Here is a 19688-nt window from a genome sequence, read left to right as displayed (position 1 = left end):
TGGCTGCAGGGAGAGGGACAGGTCCCACTCTGGAGAGCCCCAGAAAAGACACCAGCTTTCCTTGTGACTTGTAGATATTGAAAATGAGAATCAAAATCATGTCCCAATGGCAGAGCGTTGGAACCAGATGGTCTTCAAGGTCCCTTCCAACCCAAAGCAGTCTGTGATTCTACAATCAGAGAGGAGAAAAGATTTTGTAGGTTAATGAATGGAGAATGTAAGAAACAGCTGTGAAGCCTGGATATCTTGGTGAAGAGAAGACTGGGGTCACTGGTTCCCATCAGGATCTGGCATTGTCTGGATGCCCTTAGAAATGGCCCTCAATGTTCCCTGCTGCCACTTCACTTCCAGAGAGTGCCCTTTGCTGGAATAACAACTCTGAGAAAAGTCACGTACCAAAAGGGCTGAGGGATGGTGGTAGAGTGCAGGACACGGGCTCCTGTAGAAGGGTGGGTGTGGAGCGAGTACACAAAGCTATCCCAAGCCAATGGTGATGGACAGCACTCACCCAGCACAGGCCTGGGGGCTGCTGGGCCCTGCAGCCTCCACTGCTGGCGGGGCTGGGCATCCCTGGATAGGGCAGCCCATCTCTGTAGGACCTGGGTGGTGGAGACTGGGCATGCAGAGAGATTGCCCTGCTGAGATGGATCCAGACCAGTTGTAGAGCTGAGCAGCCTGAGGTTGCTTTGGGCACAGCTTGGGTCTGGATAGAAATGTCTTCCCTGCAGGGATCATACGAGCTCCCTGGCACCCCTGGCAGGGCCAGCAGCAGTGGTGGGGAAGGGGAACATATCTGCCTCAGCTGAAAACAGATGGGTGAGGGCATTGGTGGGACTGGCATCCACCTTGCAGCTGCTCCCAGTGGTGCTGCCTGGGAGTTCTCTGGCTCTCCCAATTCCTGTCTTGGTCCTGACAATACAGATGTGCCTCTACCTTTCTGGCACACCCTCCATGCCTCATTTCTCTCCTGGCTTTTTCCCAGGTCATCCTCCCCTAAAATGACACAGCAGATGCGGGACCTGCAGCTGGCACAGGCCAGGAAGCCACCAGGCCCTTCCTCACCAAACGCAGCCAAGAGGCTCTACCGAAACCTGTCTGGGAAATTCCGCGTCAACTACACCTCCTTCGACGAGGGCAGCCTGGTGGGACGGGGCGAGAAGGAGAAGCTCCGCAAGTCCTACCTGGTCAGTGCCTGCTGGCTCCATCCAGATGGGGACAGAGGGTCTGTGGGGGCCAAGGGTGCCTGTGGGGGTGGTGCTGGATCCTGGGAAGGAGCACAGGAATGTGGTAAGTGAAGCTGTAGCAAGTTCAGTTGGAGCTGGTCTAGGTGTTTGCTTGGCATCATCCAGATGTGTCTGCCAATGGCTGATGCTCCCAAGCCCTTGGGATGAGGGCACCCTCTCCCTGGTTGGGTTCATGGGGAGCTCGCGAAGGTCCAGGGTATTTGGTGGAATGGAGGGGGATGCCCCGTGCTCAGCCCAGCCGCGTTTCTCCTTTCACCCAGTTCCAGAGCAATGCTGCCCTCTTTGAGGCTGTGGAGCTGCAGGACCTTGACAGGGTGCAGGAGATGCTAAAGCACTACAGCCCTGAGGAGCTGGACCTCAACACCCCCAACAGCGAGGGGCTCCTGCCCCTGGACATCGCCATCATGACCAACAACGCTCCCATCGCCAGGGCCCTGCTGCAGGCAGGAGCAAAGGAGAGCCCACACTGTGAGTTGGGACAGGGAGCTGTGCTGTGCCCGTCACCTGGGTCTCCAGCATGGTGCAGTGAGGCACCACAGGTATTGGATTCAGGTGGGGAGGTGATCACGGGGCTCTGGGAGACTGCAGGCTGCAGCAGGGCTCGAGGGGAACCGTGCACTCAAATGGACCCCAGGACCAGGACACGGAGGGGAGGATGGGGTCTCGGGGTGGGGAATTCATTGCCAGCAGAGGCAGAGCTCGCCCTAACCTCCTTCTCCTCCCTTTCCTCCTGGGCCCTATGGCCGTGCCCACCCTCCCACAGTTGTGAGCCTGGAAAGCCGCTCGCTGCACCTCTCCACGCTGGTGCGGGAAGCGGAGCAGCGCGTCAACGAGCTGATGGCACAGGTGGTGAACGAGGCGCCCAACGCTGACTGCTCCGAGAAGGAGAAGCAGCTCAAGGCCTGGGAGTGGCGATTCCGGCTTTACAAGCGCATGAAGGCAGGGTTTGAGCATGCCCGTGAGTGACCGCAGGAGGGCTGGGGGCTGGGGGGCTGTCCCTGCTCCGGGGGAAGGAGTGGGGCTGTGCGTGGCACCAGCACCCATCAGAGGGTCCCTGCACCCTGTGGCCAGGACTTGCACTATGGGTGCTTGCAGGGGAGAACAGGTTCCATCAGGGAATATATCCCTGGGGCCGGGGAGAGGCCCAAGAGGGACATGGGGAGGTTCAGAGCGACCATCCTCACTGTAGCAGCCCCTGCACTCTCTGTCCCCAGGAGTGCCAGATGCCCCCAGCAGCGTCCACCTCTCTGTGGCCAGCAGCTCCTCACTGCAGGTGACCTTCTGGGAGCCCCTAAGTGTCAACTCAGCCGTTGTTACCAAGTACAAAGGTAAGGACCAGGATCCCTGCAGCAGGGCAGGCTCACTCAGCCATGGCAGGTGCCTTGCACCGCCTGCACCCCATGTCAACACAGCAGAGCCATGGGCAGTGCTGCCAAGCCCCAGTCAGGCCACTTTTATGCTGGAGCACGGAAGAGGTTAGGGCTGCTGAACACCTGCACCCAGGCAAAACTCGGGGTGTCACTTGTTGGCTGCTCCCTCATCCTGCACACTGGGAAGACTTTGGTGTCCTGCACCCCTCACCCACTTAAACCAGGTATTTTTGGGTTCTGGAAGCATTTCTTCCATCCCCCATTTCTGAGCCACCAATTAAAGGTGCTGACCTCATCTTACGTTGCTTGGTGAGGACAACAGCTCCCCATTACCTTCCCCTCCTCGTGAATCGCCTTTTCCCCTGCCTTCACTCGGCTGCCTCCATCCCTGTGCTGTCGGCAGTCCCTCTGCAGCTGCTGTCTGTGACACACTGCCCCAGCCCTGGTGGCCTGTCCCCGCTCCAGGGCCTCATGGCACCTTGGGGTCTCTCCTTGCAGTGGAGTGGAGCTGCTCCCCCACCTTCTCACCACTGCTGGGAGAAGCTGTGATCGACAAGCTGAAGGACCTGCACTTCACCATCCAGGGGCTGGTGTCGGTGAGTGCCGGGGGTGCCCACAGTGGGCAGGGCTCGGCAGGGAGAGCCCACAGCTGGGAAAAGCCACAGGCCATAGTGCAGCCCACGGGGACAGGATCCGGCATTGGCACAGGCTGACCAGGGCAGTGGTGGAGTCCTCACCCCTGATAATGTTCAAAAGACATGCGTTTGGTACTTGGGGACATGGTTTAGTGGTGGCCTTGGCAGTGGTTGGACTTAGTGGTCTTACACACCTTTTCCAACCCTAACGATTGTTTCTGTGATCATTCTGAGCAGGAACAAGAAGATGGTGCCACACTGTGTGCCACAGGCACAGCTTGGGCAGAGCCAAGAGTGTAGGGCTAGGAGAGGCATCTGTCGGTGTGGGAGGCCCTGGGGCCCCCACAAAAGAGTGGGCTCTTCCATGGAGAGAGAGCAAGATATAGGTGAGCAGACCTTCTCCACAGGAGCGTATCAGGGAGGCCCACCTCTAGGTTAGGGTGAGCAAAGTGTGAAGAAACCCCATAAGCACTTGCCCCCATGCAAATTTCTCAGCCTGCATTGGTGGAACCCTTCCTTCTTGGTTTTTCTCTTCCCCCATTGGTTAGATTTGGATCCTTCCTCTGATTGGTTGCTCCTCCCATTCCCTTTCCTATTGGCCCATGTTGTCCCCGCCCCTACAGTTCAGCATAAAAACGGGGCACCCGAGAGCCTCGGGGTCTTTTGGTGGATTGCTTCTGAGGGATGAAGATCCCTGGGAGACCCTAACTGCCTCCTGCCCATTGTTCCTGCACTGCCTGAAGAGGAGGTGCCAGGCTGGGCTGCCTTTGCAGCCCCTGCCCCGCTGAAATCACCTGAGCTGTTGAGGCTCAGTTGCCCCGCCAACCATCACAAGGGAGCCAAATCACAGGGGAGTGCCTGTGCCTCTGAGACCCAAGGTGCCTTTTAAAGGCGCTTCGTGGAGAAAGGTCGCGGCACCCCAAAGACCCTCAGGGGCCTCCGGTGGTCAGCGGCATGTCTGCCCCTGCACGGCTGCAGCCGCTGACAGTCCCCTCCCACCCTGATGGGGTGCCTGGGGACCCGGCAGTGACAGGCAGAATGGGCCCATTCGCCCAACGCCTGATTTATCCTCCATCCCCCATCCCACTCCTGTCTGCACCCAGGCTCTTCCTGGGCAATAAATCAGGGGCTCATTCCTCTGCCACCTGCACAGTGCCACCTCTCGCCCCAGCCTCGATGTCACTGAGAGGGGCGCCAGCCCCATCTCCATCTTTGGGAGCTCGGCAAGGTCATGGCTGGTGGCTCCCTGCTGTTTTATCTCCCTGAGAACCACAGGAGCCATGCCTGGGCCAACACCAGGAACATGGGGACTGTGGTGGGGTGGAGCTCAGGATGGGAACAAAGACAGATGCTGGGATAAATGGGGTCACCCTTACAAGGGGTAGGCAGGCAGGGAGCACTGATCTGAGGAGCAGAGAACACCCTTGGTGAGGTGAAAGGGGCTTAGGCACAGCAGCAGTGCCGAGCCCAGCAGCACTGTCAGGGCAGGAGCTGCCCTCAGGGGCTCAAGCGGAGCCTGGAGTAGCATCGCTGCAAGGAACTGCTCCAAGCCCATCAATCACACTCTCAGAGCTGCTTCACAGGCTCCTGTCGCCTTCATGAGTGCCTGGAGGCCTGGCAACATCTGGCAGCTTGACTGGGCTTTAATCAGAGGCTTTAATCACTGTCACTGTGCTACAAGCCCTTGACAGTGCTGGGCCAGCTCCCTGTCTCCAGGGACTGGATCCTTAGATGTCCCAGGGCATCACCAGTACCCCAGTCCACAGAAGCACTGAGTCTTTCAGGCTGGAGCATCTCTGGCAAGGGGCATTTGCAATGTCCAGTCCTTCCTCTGCGTGCCCCAAACCCACCCAGCAGGGCCACAGGGATTCTCTAGTGTCTCATAACAAGGACTTTGTACAGAGACTCGGGCTGTGGGCTCCCAGCTGAGTGTTCCTCATGGTGTACTGGAGCAGAGGGCTGGGGGGAATCCTCCTTGCCTCACCTGCCAAGCCAGGGGAGGTGGGGGCATGCTGAGTGTGCTGCTCTCCTTGCAGGGCACGGCGTACCACATCCGTGTGTCTGCCTACAACATGAAGGGCTGGGGTCCCCCGCAAGCCTCCACGCCCCCCTTCGCCATCCCTTCCAGTGAGTACTCCCGGGAATGCTCCCACGGGAGCCAGGGGCAGGGGGGACAGGGCAGCTCCCTGTGCCATCCAGGGCTCCCCCTCACTGCTGGGATGTGAGCGAGCGGACCCAGGGGCAGAGGCAGAATTTGGAGTCTCAGGGCAGGCAGGGAGGCTGTGCCTGGGGGTCTGGGATGCTGCCTTCAGCTAACAGGCGCTTTGCCAAAAAGTGATTTTTCAGCCTTGAATTATCCTTGGCGCTTGGGAAAGGCTAAGCCATTTCAGGCCACCTGGATCAGCTCATCCCACGGAGGAAGCTAGGAGGCGGCTGTGCCAGCACTCAGAATGGTCCTGGGTGGCAGTGACCTCTCACTCTGCCACCACCTGGTCTCTGCCATCCAGCCCAGACCCATGGAACTGCATTCCCTGGCGTGGAGCTGGGATGGGGGTCACGAGCCCCAGCAGAGACCAGCTCTGGGCTGTCAGCACTCTCCTCCCCATGCTGGCTTCAGGAAAAGTGTGAGGATACGGGCACTCGATGTCACACAAGGTACCCCGGGATGCTGGGTTGAGAAGGGCCAGGAGGACTGAGCTGGAAGGAGCAGCCCAAAGGGTGAAGTTCAGGGCTGAGGCGCTCCGAAACAGCCTCTGCCACTTGTCACCAGTCCCAAAATGGGTGCCTGTGTGGTGTCCCATGGGACTGGTGCTGTGAATGAGTAAGGAGCAGCGCCGTGGGAGGCTGAGCTTGTCCCAAGGATCAGGCCGTGGAAGCACATCCTGTAGCATCATGCTGCAGGCACCCAGGGAGCAGGGCTGCTGCTCCCGGGAGCAGTGAGGGCACCGAGAACAGGTGGAGATGAGCAGTGATGGGTCAGAGATGTGCAGCACCATGCACAGCTCTGACTGCAGGTCCAGAGAGCACTGAAATCACCAAAAATCCATTTGCATGTCTAGGAATGCACACAGCAAGGGCACAGCCGTCCACTACCCTGGCTTTATCTTGTCCCTGTCATGTTTGCACCCGCTTTAAAGCCCATTTGCCACCTCACACAGGTCGCATTCCCTGTGACCAAGTTCCAGGTGGCATCCACTGAGTGTGGCTGAAGTGAATCAGACATGAGTGGGCTTTATTTATTTTTATTGCCAGTAATATTTCTCCCTTCAGTAGAGATCCCTCCCTGGCCCGGCAGAATATAGTCAGGCACCTCCCTCGGTGTTTTTAAAGCTACTAAAAATAGCGGCAAGTTCTAGCCAAAGTTAACAGAGCTGAACTTTTCATGGAAAACAGCAGCAGGCAGGACACAGGGGGTGTTTAAAGCAATTAATATAAAGTTGAGGGAGAAGAGCCGGCAGGTCCCCAGCCCTGCTCATGGTCCTGCTGCCCTCCCACAGCGGGTGGAGCTGGCGGGGGTTTATTTATGTTTTTGTCGAGGTAAGCCCAGCTCCCAGCACTCATCTGGAGTAACTGGGGAAGACCTGGAGGAAGAGACTGGAAAGAATTTTATTTTTTAAGGCCAGTGAAGTGCAGCGGCAACAGACAGAACCTTGTTCCTTCCCTCTCGTGCGTCCCTGCCATGCTCTGGGGAGGCCAGGGGTGGCCACAGGGTGCTGTGCAGAGCTGCATGTTCCTGGGAAGAGTGGCACAAACCTGGGGATCTCCCAGCACACCCAGAGGTGCCCAGCACCCACAGCTGCTGCCATGCTGTGACGTGAGGGGGATGCCCAGATGATGTGTGAGGAGGGGATGGGAACCCCGTTTTCCTCAGGCAGGGCGTGCTGGGGGTGATGCTGGTCTGTCCCCACAGACTGGCGGGAGTATGACGGCCGGGCGCCTCGGCGGAGGGGACAGGCTGAAGCTCTGGACCATCTGCTGGGCCAGGTGAAGACCGTCCACCAGCACTGCATTTGCCATGGTGAGCCCACAGCACGGTGCTCCAGGGAGGCTGGGGGGAGGTGGGGAGGGGCAGCCGTGTCCCCCAGGGTTGTGGTGTGATCCACAGTGCCGGGGTAGTGCGAGAATGGGTCTGTGCCATGGATGGGCAGAGCAGGGAGACAGCCCACGCAGTGGAGACCTCAGCGGAGCCTTCGCAACGGGTTGGCATCAGCTCTTCATCTCCTGCTGCATCATCCTCTGGTCTCTGCTCCACAGAGCCCTGCAAGAACCAGCCCCAGAGCAGAAAGCATTCAGTCTCCAAGAGCCTCAAGCACCTCTTCCACCCTGGCAGCAAGTTTCTCAAGACACTGAAGCGGTGAGAGGCTGGTGCACAGGGTTGGTGAGAGCCCCTGTCCCAGCAGGGCCGCAGAGCTGCCCATCCTGAGACCTGTGCCTGCACCCTGGGGGCTGGGGGTGCTCAGAGCAGGGTCTGCACCGGGACTGAGCTGGTGATGTCAGTGGAGATGAGTCCCACGGCCCAGAGATCAAATGTTCTCTCTCTTGGTGTCTCCATTTAGACTGGCCAAGCTGTGCCGGTGCCCAGATCCCTGCACCACCTCTGAGGGTCACCTGGCACCCCACCTTGTCCAAACCCAGAGTGTTCCCTGCACAGTCTGGCCCATCTGGCCCTGTGCTGCAGGGCCATGGGCCGTGGTATCTGCTGGGACACATTGGGTTCCTGTTCCTGCTCCCATACCAGCCACAAACCTCTTCTGCCGTGGGCTGTTGGAGAGAAGTGGAGACCTGGGGCAGGGCATCTCCTCTTCCCTCAGGACAGCGACCCTTTGGGAGATGGAGCTGGCAGCTGAGGGTGGCACTGAAGTCTGTCTTCCCTCCCGTGCAGGGGCCTCTACCTGACAGCCATCTTCTACAAGGACGACAACATCCTGGTGACCCATGAAGACCAGATCCCCGTGGTGGAGATTGATGACACCTACTCGTGCCTGCTCATGCAGGATTTCCTCTGGCTCACCAAGGTAGGTGGCCAAGGGACCCTGTGCTTGGGCAGAGGTCCAGGAGTGCCAAGGTGACCCAGGCAGGCTTCAGGCAACACCGCTGCCCCTCCAGCCCCGACACTGGGGCTTGGCGGTGCAGGCAGCCCATGGACCTGCTGCTTGCTGGGGTTCAGCAGGGACCAGGAAACTTCCAGGGAATGGCATTTCATCCCAAGCCCTGGAAGCCCAAAGATGGGTGACAGACCAGTGCCACACCGGGCAGGCTCTGTGCCAGGGTGGCTGAGCACTGCCCCTCCACTCAGTGGCTGTTGAACTGCTTCTCAGCATCCTGCCATGGCACCTCTGCCTCTGCTCTAGGATGCACAGGGAGCGGCTGCCAGCTCCTCCAATGTCAGCAGACTTAGGGAAAGGGCACGTGGGCAGCTCAGGGCCAAAATAATTTGCTGGGTGGTCTTTATCTACTGATGGAGAGTGCTTTCTTCTCCCTCCCCACCTTGGCCAACTTGTATTCAAACTTAAGGTTTCAGTCCTAGATGAAGATGCATATTCTGGGTGGACATGGCTCAGGGCTGCCCTTGGGTACAGACTCTGGAGGCATCTCAGTGCCTGTGGCACGGGGATTTATTTGCACCCCTGCTGAGATGTGCTGCATGCTCATACCCACTCCTAACCCAAATCAGAGAGGCAAACGATTTCCCCAAAACCCCCTGGTGTGACCCAGCTGCAGCAGTGGTGACACTCTTCGGTGTGTTCAGGTGTCATGTATGTGGGACGAGATCCTGTGGCTGCGGCAGTGTGTCACTGTGTCCCAGTCCTCCTGCTCCTGCATCCTGCAGACACGCTTCAAGATGCTGCTGGCCATCTCGCAGATGCAGGTGAGGGTCAGCCTGGGTGGGGAACAAACATTTTAAGTGGGATGCTGGGGCCTGAGCTCCCTTGGGAGCAGCATGTGTGTGTACCACAGTCAGGATAAACCCAGGATCTGCTGGCCATGACTGAGTGTCCCTGCCTCATCCTCCCTTGCAGGACTCCAGCCACGGGACAGTGAGGTGCCAGGTGACATGGCAGACTCATGAGAAGGGGCTGGGGACCATCAGGGTGCTTTTCTGGGCAGACTGGTTTCTAGCAGGCAGCTGCAGGCACATCCCAGCTGCCCAGATCCACCTGCCCCCAGGATGTCCCCTGACCCTCTGCTTTCTCCTGCCTTCCCACCCTGTCGCACAGGGGCTGCTGGGCATCCAGGACCTGGGGCAGGTCTTCTTTGAGCCCATCAAAGACAAACAGGGCAACATCCTCATCGTCACCCTGAAGGAGGTGAAGACCAACCAGACCTTCGAGAGCGTCCGCTGGGTCCCCATCTGCAAGCTGCAGACCGGCCGCAAGTCTGTGTCCTCCCCGGAGGAGCCCACTGCTCTGGACATGCTGCTCGTCTCCATCCAGGTGTGTGATGGGGCAGGGATTGCAGTGGGCTCCCCTGGGAAACACCAGTACTCCCTGCTCCCCCTTGGCCTGGAAAGGTCACAGCAGAGGGGGAGCAGAGGCCAGCCAGCCCCCAAAAACCCTGTTTTTTCAAGGGGAGGCATCAAGGTGGTGCCAGATTCACCCTGGCAGCACCAGGTTGTCTTCCTGCACCGCTGCCTTCTCCAGTTGGACTGGCTGTGCTATGGCATCAGCACGAGCCCCGCTGTGAGGCCTTGCTCGGTCCAGCAGTGCCTTTGTTCCCAGGACAAGCTGGCTTATCACCAGCGGAGCAGCCACGCCCTCTCTGCAGGCCTCTACCTGGGCTACTTGAAGCTGTGCAGTGCCGTGGATCAGATCCGAGTGCTGGTGCCAGAGCAGCTCCCCAACATCCTGTGCCATGTCAAGATTCGCTCCAACCCCAACATCTCCAGGTGGGGTTTGCAGGGCTGCTCAGCCAGGGCAGCCAGGCTGCTGTGTCCCACCCAGGCTAACAGCATCCATCACCTCCTGCTTCAGCAGCAGCGGAACATTCCCACTTATCCCTGCCGTGCAGCACTCTCAGGCACAGGGTGGGATTGTTAGCGTGTCCTGTGTGGGGTCAGGGCTGAACTCGATGATCCTTGTGGATCCCATCCAGCTCAGCATATTCTGTGATTCTGATCCAGCCTAGAGCAAACCAGTTCCCTCTCTACCTCCACCTCTCTGACATCGCTGGGGATGATGCACTGTCTGGGGGAGAAACAGCCAGGCAAACACAGGTCGCAGAGAAATTGTGTCCACGTCCACCTGAACTGCTCCCTCCTTCACCTGTCTGTCTCTGACCTTCTACAGGGAGGAGTGGGAGTGGCTGCAGAAGATGGCCAGCGTGGATGAGCCTGTTCCCACAGAGCCAGAGGCTGACAGGTCCCAGAACCCCTTATTCCAGGAGCTCCAAGTGGCCATCAAGGAGCTGATGACCCTGGTGAACATCCCGTTGCAAGAGGTAGAGGCAGGAGCCGAAGTGTGGGATGGAGGGAGGGGACAGGGCTGTAAGCATGGTGCTTGTGGTTGCAGCAGGTGGGGAACTGCATGTCTGGCCCTCATTCTGGGGTGGAGCACCCAGATTTTATTGCTCTGCAAACAGAAGGTGAGTGGTGAGTCTCTCTGCTCAGGGACAGTGTCCACAGGAGCTGTTTGTCCTTCCCACGCTGTACCCCCAAAGCAACAAAGCAAATCTGCGTTTGTTATTGCTGCCAGTGGTTTGATCCTGGGCAGCACGAGACCAGCCCACCTCTGCCCCTCCAAAGCTGTCTGGTCCCTGGCCAGTGCTGCAGCCACTGGGGCCAGACTGAAGGGGGAGAAATCTTGCACCATGCCAAGTATCTGCTGGGAAGCCACCCATCAGCCCCAATGACAGGCACGTGCTTCTGGCTGGCCGCCTGGGAGGGCACCTCCCTGCACACCGCTGAGCCATCGCTGGTGGCACATTTTTGACACCCTGCCATGGTGACTTTGACCAGAAATTTTGAGACTTTTAGGAAAAATTAAAGAAGAAGTGATGAGATTATGCAGATTTATACCAGAAGCAAGGAGCCTCTGGTTGTGTGCTGAAGCTGTAGTGTCCCGTGGCTGCAGGTGGTCCCTGAGGACTGCTCTGTGCACGAGGACTGGGCAGAGGCCCCACCAGGTGATGTGTGCAGCTGTTACCTACACTGTCTCCTTACAGGCCAAAGACTTCCGTCTGTACAGCCAAGAGGTGCTGGACTTTGGGGATCAGGTCTCCTTCCTGCTGCTGCTGCCTCCGTCAGACGACGTCTGCACTGCTCCAGGCCAGAACAACCCCTACACCCCTCGCTCTGGCTTCCTCACGCTGCCACTGCAGATCTTCGAGCTGGGTGAGGAGAGGGAATGCCAAAACCCAACCCTGCTGGTCCCCCTGTCCTCTGAGGTCTCCTGAGAGCTGGGCTGGGCAGTGGGGTGGCCAGAGTTCCCTCACTCCCTGGGGAGGAGGGGTGTACTGAGGGCTACCCAGGTGGACTGATGGACAGTGTTGTCTCCTCATCTTGGGTGATAGGGAGGAACTTGTAGGATATCCACAGCATGGGACCTCATGTTTTTTGTCCCCCCTCTCGTTTCCTCTTCCAGTCCACTTCTTCACGTACGACAGGGAGTTCATCACGCAGTACTGCCAGGTGTCTGCCCTGCTGGAGCTGGAGTCACTCCTCTCCCAGCAGAGCCTCAGGGAGGCCTTCTCCGATGCCGAGCTCTCCACTGCCAAGCAGAGGCACCAGCAGGTTCAGGACTACATCCAGGTATGGGGTGGGAGCCAGGCTCGACAGTGCCCCTGACCTGCCAGGACTCAGGCAGCAGCATCTGCACCAGGGCTGTTCCCTGGTCATGGTGGCCCCAGGAGATTTCTCTGATGTGGCTGATGGGCAGCAACAGGCTGGTCTTTCAAAGATTCGTGGAATGGTTTGGGTTGGAACAGACATTAAACCTCATCTGGTTCCACCTTCCACTATCCCAGGTTGCTCCAAGCCCTGTCCATCCTGGCCTTGGACACTTGCAGAGATCCAGGGGCAGCCACAGCTTCGCTGGGCACCCTGTGCCAGGGCCTCCCCACCCTCCCAGGGAACAATTCCTTCCCAGTATCCCATCTATCCCTGCCCTCTGGCAGTGAGAAGCCATTCCCTGTGTCCTGTCACTCCAGCCGCTTGTCCTGTCCGTCCAGGCCCTTGTCCCATCCCTCCAGGGCCTTGTCCCAAGTCCCTGTCCATCTCTCTTGGAGCCCTGTTGGGCACTGGAAGGGGTTCTAAGGTCTCCCTGGAACCTTCCCTTCTCCAGGCTGCAGTTGCTTTATGAAGCAGCTTCTTACTGCAATGATCACATTAAAAATCCCAAAGAGAGACCCAAAAGCTCCTGCAGTGCATATGCCCTCCTTGCTATAAAAGGGCCTGCAAGTGCATTTTGGGATGGACTTGCAAAAGAACATGCCACACTCCCCCTGTCCCTAGCACCCCTGCTGAACCAGCAGCTGCATACTTCCTATCTTGAGAGCACTTTCTTTTCATTTCCCAGCTCAGGGATTCCCCCAAAGCTCTGGGGAGTGGTGTGTGTACAGACCCCGTGTTTTGCCGTGGGACTTTCTTGTTGCTGTAGTCTGCTGTGTGAAAGGGCTCCTCCATTTCCTCTGTTGGCAGCAAATGGAGGAGATCTGGCGAGAGATGCGCTGGATCATGGATGTCCTGCAGCACGCCCGCTACAAGCAGCCCTCCTGTGGGGTCTCTCTCAGTGGCTTCCTCAGCGAGGCCGGGGGGCCAATGAAGGAGAAAACCCAATCCTCCTCGTCCCACCCGGACTACCTTCCATCCCCAGTGCCCTCACCAGAGACCAGCCGCAAGCTCAACTCTGGTAAGGACCCGGCTGCGCCAAGCTCCCGCCTGGTGGGCTCAGGGGCTGCCCGTGCTCCGTGGCTCAGGGCGGCTGCGCCTGAGGTGCCAGCAGGGCCGGAGCTGGGAGTCGGGCAGGGCAGTCAGTCTCAGCCAGGGCAGGACCCTCTCTGCCTGTGCCGTGGGGAGCGCAGCTCGGGTGTGCCACAAGGGGGTTTAGTAAACCTCAGAGGCTTCCTTGGGTCCCACCTCAGAGGCTTCCTTGGGTCCCACCTCAGAGGCTTCCTTGGGTCCCGCCTCAGCGGCGGTTGTCCGCACTCAGGCTGAGTCCCTCTCTGCTCCTCTCACCCCTCACAGACTCGCACGGGCTGTCGGATGAGGAAGGCTCCTCGGAGGTGTTCCTGGCCACCGACAGTGACTATGACTCCAGCCGGGCGCAGAGCCCGAAGGAGCTCGACTTGCTGTACTCCTCCGCGGGGCCCGAGTGCTGCAGCCGGCGGGCGGCCCGCGGCCTGCGGGACAGTGCCCCCGACGTCCTGCAGAGCCACGAGCTCAAGACCACCGCCCCAGCGCCGGAGGAGCCTCGGCCACCGCCCAAGCTCTATGACAGTGACTTCGTCCTGCCCAGCCGGCAGATCGAGCTGCTGCGCATCACCGAGAAGCGACAGGCGTACTGCGTTCGGACCAGCAGCCTGGACTTCCCCAAGCCCCACTGCCCCGCCCCGAGAAAGTCCTGCCCCGGCTCCGTGGACAGCTCCCCGGCGGAGAGCAGGACCAAGGGCCACTGCGGCCAGCTCAGGCTGGGGACTGGCTCGGCACCCAGCCCCGAGTGCCGCCGGGGCGGGCAGGGCGCAGAGGCCGTCTGCTGGACGCGCTCAGAGGAGTGGACTCAGAACTTGCTGGAGCAGCAGCCAGAGCAGCCCGGGGGCTTGGCCGAGCAAGGGAAGAAGCCGGGCTCTGTCACCTTGAGGGTCTGCCCTCAGTACGAAACGGGACTCTCCAAAGAGACCTGTGTCAAGGTACCAAAGCCTGTAACAGGTGGCAGAGCGGGTCTGCCGTGCCCGGAGGGCTGGGGCTGCCAGGATGGGGACCGAGGGAGCAGGGCTCATGTGCCCCATACCTGGCACTGCTCTCCCCATCCTCCACCGTCTCAGGGGTGAAGTCCCCTGGAGTCACACCGCACTCCTGTCCTGACTGCCTCTGTCCCTGCAGTAGTGACGAGGCTCCTGGTAGGACAGAGTGTCTCTGCAGGAGTGATGGCTACTGCTGCAGGAGTGAGCCAGGGCCACACATAGTGAATTTTGGGGACAAGCTGAAGTTCAACTCTTGGTCTGTGGTTCAGCAGGTGACAGTAGGTTGATGCCACCCAGTGTGGGCAGGCAGAGCAAAGGACACATTGCCATGTCCTTGCCATGCTCTGGCCACGTCCTGGTGCTCAAACACATCATCCTTCTGGACCAAAATTCAGCCGTCATCCCTGCCCTGGCCATGCCCCTCCTACAGCCTCACCTTCCCAGGTGTGTGGTCTCTGCTCTAGCCTTCCCCATTAGGGAAGGGAGAGCAGGAGCCTTTTGTCTCCAGCCTGTGGCAACTCCAGTGGCAGAACCCTCTCTAGTTCCAGCTGGGGCAGCAGGCAGAGCTCCTTCCATGCTCCTTCAGACTATGCTGGAGCAGCTGTGTGACCTGAGTCCTCTCCATGAGGGCTTTGCTGCCAAGAGCTGACCCCTCAGTTCTGATCATTCACACCTGCTCCAGGTGGGATCCCCCACAGAGGACATCCCCCAGCACACACATCTGGGGTAGGTCCCCTCTGGCTTTGTGACATCCTTTGGTCCCAGCCATAGAGATTCTTCCCCTGTTGAAATTTCCCTTCTGAGACATCCCTGGTGCCCAGGACTGAGGATGATGGAGCAAAAAATCATTAAATCATGGACTGGTTTGTGCTGAAAGCATCCCTAAAGGAATGGCAGAGGAAGAACAGAACCAACAAGCTGGTTTATTGCTGGGGAGGTTTGATAGCCAGTGTCTCTGCACCCAGCCAGGACAGCCTAGCAGAGAAAACTCTGCCTCACCGGATTATTTTCCATTTGAGGAATGCCCATAGATTTCTGTGCAACTGAAGCGCAGCCCTCGGGTTCTTGGCGGGCTGCCCATATGGCTTTTGAAGTTGCAAAGCTCTGGACACGCCTGCTTGAAAGCGTTTTACGATGTTCTCCTCGAAGAGAGGCGAGTTCAAAGGCACGGCTCCTCGGCTGGTGTAAATCAGCTGAGCCCTGCCATGGCTGTTTATGGCTGGCAGTGCTCACGTGGGCCTAGGGCTGGGACCACCCTGCCGGGGCAGCACTCCTGGTGCTCCGCAAGCCCTCCCAGATGTGCCAGAGGAAACGTTGCCTTGCCTGGCCGAGGATGGATGTCCTGCCTTTGGGCCTTCGAAGCCAAGCAGCAGCTCCCGGAGTTAGCAGCCAGGATGAGTTCATTTTCTTGACAGGATTTGGGATTCACAGGGCTGTCCCTGGGGAAGCAGATGGCAAGGGTAGCTGTTGGTGGAAGAACCCCAAGCTTGTGCATGGGATGAAATTTTGCACTGTGTTCCAAAGAGGTTTCGGCTGTAGTTTGGCAGAGCTGTTGTGGTCCAGCTGGTCTGAGGGTTTGGACCCTGTTCACAAGAGGGACTTCACACGGATCCCTCCATGGTACCAGGAGCAGGACAGGGACTGTCCCTCTCCAGCTACAGGTGATGAGGTGGTGGGGCAGCCTCAGCAGAGCTGTAGGTGACACGTGCAAGGGTTGAGTGGCAAGAGCTTGGAGAGAGCTGTGGAAGCAGGAGACCAGTCCATGAGTTTTGTCCCTGGCATGCTGGGGCACCCCTTGGGCATTCCCTGGGCATGGTGTGCCCATGGCTCTGTACCAGGCTGCAACCACCTGCTCACGGGCACCACTGGGGCAGCTGTTCCTCCACCCTCACCATTCCTCCACGTCGTGTGCTGCCTCCGGCCTCTGTTCCTCCTCATTCCTCCCCCTTACCATCCATCTCTCCCGCCTTTCTCTCCACAGCTGCACATCACCAGCCAGACGCCTGCCGGGGAGGTGGTGAAGTTGGTGGTGCTGGAGATGAACGACATCTCACGGGATGTGCTGGGCAGCTCGGCCGCTGTCTGCTACAGCGAGGAGCAGCTGGAGCACTTTGGACTGGTGTTCGCTGCCGACGAGAGCGAGCGGTGGCTCCCCGATGACTTCCTGCCCCTGTCCCTCCACACCAGCCATCCCGAGGGGCGGTTCTACGTTCGCATCAAGGAGACGTCCCCCCTGGTGCTCCAGTACGGGCCAGCGACCACCGTATGAGAGGAGGAGAGCCGACGGGACGGAGCGGAGACCTCGGCTTGCAGAGAGCAGACAGCTCGTCTCTGATGCTTCCTTCTTCCACAGACACCCTCTCATCAGGCGTCCGCGGGGTGGAATGGGATCATACTGGGTTGTGTGTTATTTGTTTGTGCTATTTTTTAATTTTTCTTCTTTTTTTTTTTTTTTTTTTAACCAAAGAGACATCGAGACTCAGTTTTTCTGACTGGAGAAGAGAAGGGTGGAGTCAGAGACCTCAGAGCTCAGGAGGAATCTCTGCAGGAATGGAATTTTTGAAAGTAAACATTTTTAAGGAGGAAGAGGGGGAGAGAGAGAGGAAAAATATTACAAGAAGAAGCAGCAATACTTTTTTTTCCCTTTCTTTTTTTTTCTGGAAAACCTTGTTTGGGATTCACTGAAGGCAAAGCCACAGAGGATTGCTGGGGAGGGCTATGGTGTCAGTGAGGAGAGGGCAAGAGCCACAAGGACAACCCTGGGAAGGGTGTTTTCCTATCTGCCCTCCTTTCACTGCATCTGGAGAAATGATTCTTGCACACAGTTCTTGAAACAAAACCATATTAGTATTTTTATTCCAAAAAAAAGTCAATAATCATTGTGCCAGAGCCACTGGAAATAGGTAAAGGTGAAAGCCCTTTGACTTGTATCCAAGACTAAAGGAACCCGTGCAGCCAGCCCGCTGCAGTCGCAGACGTGTCGCACTAGAGATTTGCTATAGGGCATCTCCTGCAACCCCCTGGGCTTCCCTGTCCCCCTGGGTGCCGTTTTGTTCTCGTGATCGTGCTTCCCTAGTACGTCCTACAGCATGACATTTTGTTAGCCACTAGGTCTCCTGTTAACAAGGTTACTTTTCTGATGTCCTGTGGTCCATAGTAAAGACGACTGCTGCTGACCGCATGTCACTCGTCCTTCTTGTGGCTTGGTGCATGGCATTCCATCATCCATCTCCCAAACCAGCCTTGATTCCAAGGGCTGGGCTCCTCTTTCCCAGGAGTGTTTAGTGGGATGCTTTCCACACTGTGCGGTGTTACATTAACACACAAATCACATGTGTGGGAGCAAAGTACGAGTCAAAAATGCTCTTCTGGGATTCACTGGTCTGTAAGGCAGCAAGATAAGCTTGGGCGTGCCAAGGCATCACCTCCATGGGGTGGTGAAACCCCAGAGCTGTAGGACTGGATACCTAGCTCTGGTCCTGCCGCCTCCACTAAGGGAAGAACACCAGGAGAGGAGCAGGGATGGCAGCAAGGGCTCACAGCTTTGTCACAGCTGGCAGAAAAACTGCAAGCAAGGTGCCAGCCTGGCACCCCTTGGCAAGGAGAGGCTCCCGATGCTGGTGACCCTGCAGCAGCCACCTCACTGCCCTTCCCTCGGCAGGGAGGGATCAGGGCTGGGCAGCAGCCCCCCATTGCTGGGTGCCAGGGTGCAGGAAGGGCTCTGTGGGCGGCCAGATGGGTTGGCTGTCACTCTGCAGAGGTTCCTCATTCCTTGACTTGCAGCAACCGGTGTGGCACGGGCAGGAATATATCCCAGCACGAACCCTTCCTGCCCCACGTCAGAGCCACTGTGGAGGGGAGGATGCTGTGCCAGCCCCTCAGCTGGTGCAAATCAACCAGCACCGCATTGACGTCAGTGCAGGCACCGCCATGGCATGTGGAGGCAAGCAACAAAGGAACTTTTGAAAAGGAACTTCTCCCATCTCCTCTCTCTTTTGCTTGTCTTCTGCCTCAAGTTAAAACCAATCCCACTCTCCCAGGTCAAGGAAGAAGTGGGTTGGTGAGTGCAGAGGTTCCCATGGTGTTTGTCATTGTTGGGCATCCACGGGCATTGACATCCCAAAGAGGCAGGAGCTGCGGGGTGGCCCTTCCCTTTACAGATGTCACCTACTGATGCTCAGAGCCTGAGGCAAGGCAGACGGAAGGCACAGCTAGTGGAAAACGAAGCGCCTTTTCGGGAGTCAGAGTGAATTCAGTGTTAGATCAGGGCTGTGTACAGAAAGCTACATCTGTGTCCCTGATGCTCCTCAGCATGGAGCTGTGCAACTCCTGATACCCTTTTATTTGACCCCAGAAGGGAAAAAGGCTTCCCCTTTCCTTAAAAATTTGTTCTCCCTTCCTAGAAGCCCTGTTCCATCAGGACAGACGGAGCCATGACCCAAAGCCAGGTGCTGGTCTTTGGGGTGGGCCTGGGACAATGTCTGCAGCTGGGAGCTGGCTGCCCACACCTCTGTGCAGAGCTCTGCCCATGGAAGGGTCTCGCTGGCCATGCAAAGCTTTTGTGCAGGAGCTGCGCTGGCCACACAGCAGCTTGGGTCACTTGGCTGCAGGGAACAGTATGGGACCTCCTCCCCTTGCCTGGGAGAGGCAGAGGGAAGGAGCAGGGGCCTGGGGAGGAGCAGAGTTGGATGCGAAGTGGGAAGGGCAGGAGTTGCACAGCTGTTTTGTGGGAAGCCCCACAACCGGGGACATGGGGATGTGTGATGTCCTGATGCAACACAGTCCTCACAGAATGACACAAAATTTGGGGTTGGGAGGGGCTTCTGGAGATCATGCAGTCCAACCCCCTGCCCAGGCAGGGTCACTTGGAGCAGGTGACACAGGAATGTGTCCAGGTGGGTTTCGAATATCTTGAGAGAGGGGAAACTCCACGTTCTCCCTGGGCAGCTGTTTCGGGGCTCTGCCACCCTCCTTGGAAAGTTCTTCCTAATGTTGAGGTGGAACTTCAGGTATTTTTGTTTATGGTTGTTACTCCTTCTCCTGTCACTGAGCTCTGCTAAAAAGAGTCTGGCACCATCCTCTTGGCACCTGCCTTGGAGATATTTGTGTGGATTGATGGGATCCCCTCTCAGTCATGTCGTCTCCAGACTAACCAGGCCCAGCCCCCTTAGTCTTTCCTCATAAGGAGATGCTCCAGACCCCTCATCATCTTTGTGGCCTCTACTGCACAGCATTCCTTGAAGAATGGCACTTGCAAGGGGGTTGTCTCTTTTCCTGTTTTCCTTTTCTCACTGGGTGGTTTCATGGGCACATACCTATGTTTTCTTTCTGAGCAGGTTGTTGAGCCTTCAGACAATCTCCTGCCCTTCCCCGCAGTCAAGGAATGGGAATAGGAGACAGCAGGCTCTGTCTGTGGCAGTGTTAAAGGCTGCCATCTCAGTGCTGGGGCTGTGGGAGCCGGGGTGGCTCTTGGAGGTGGTGTGCTGGGGTGTTGGGTGAGGGGCAGCCAGGGCACTAAGCCCCGGCAGCCCCAGGATTCAGAG

At 58.0% G+C, this 19688-nt stretch overlaps 1 protein-coding gene across 10 annotated transcripts in view; it reads left to right on the top strand.

The window, feature by feature from the left end:
• The window catches only part of LOC120759782 (ankyrin repeat and fibronectin type-III domain-containing protein 1-like), a 243601-nt gene extending 226275 nt beyond the window's left edge, over positions 1-17326 (top strand). For all 10 annotated transcript variants that reach the window (XM_040079396.2, XM_040079395.1, XM_040079398.2 and 7 more), the window contains 18 exons: positions 983-1184; positions 1505-1712; positions 2008-2202; positions 2459-2572; positions 3113-3210; positions 5286-5376; positions 7160-7267; positions 7504-7603; positions 8132-8264; positions 8999-9118; positions 9468-9683; positions 9969-10135; positions 10536-10686; positions 11410-11578; positions 11829-11995; positions 12884-13094; positions 13430-14091; positions 16127-17326. In XM_040079396.2, coding sequence (XP_039935330.1) covers positions 983-1184; positions 1505-1712; positions 2008-2202; positions 2459-2572; positions 3113-3210; positions 5286-5376; positions 7160-7267; positions 7504-7603; positions 8132-8264; positions 8999-9118; positions 9468-9683; positions 9969-10135; positions 10536-10686; positions 11410-11578; positions 11829-11995; positions 12884-13094; positions 13430-14091; positions 16127-16414 — 3400 coding nt within the window. In that variant the 3' untranslated portion in view covers positions 16415-17326. The remainder of the gene's footprint in view (positions 1-982; positions 1185-1504; positions 1713-2007; positions 2203-2458; positions 2573-3112; positions 3211-5285; positions 5377-7159; positions 7268-7503; positions 7604-8131; positions 8265-8998; positions 9119-9467; positions 9684-9968; positions 10136-10535; positions 10687-11409; positions 11579-11828; positions 11996-12883; positions 13095-13429; positions 14092-16126) is intronic.
• The last annotated feature ends 2362 nt before the right edge of the window (positions 17327-19688 follow it).

Source organism: Hirundo rustica, chromosome 15, assembly GCF_015227805.2.
Source record: "Hirundo rustica isolate bHirRus1 chromosome 15, bHirRus1.pri.v3, whole genome shotgun sequence".
Classification (NCBI taxonomy): domain Eukaryota; kingdom Metazoa; phylum Chordata; class Aves; order Passeriformes; family Hirundinidae; genus Hirundo; species Hirundo rustica.
The sequence above is the reverse complement of the archived record's forward strand: the minus strand, read 5'-3'. Positions and strand labels throughout refer to the sequence as shown.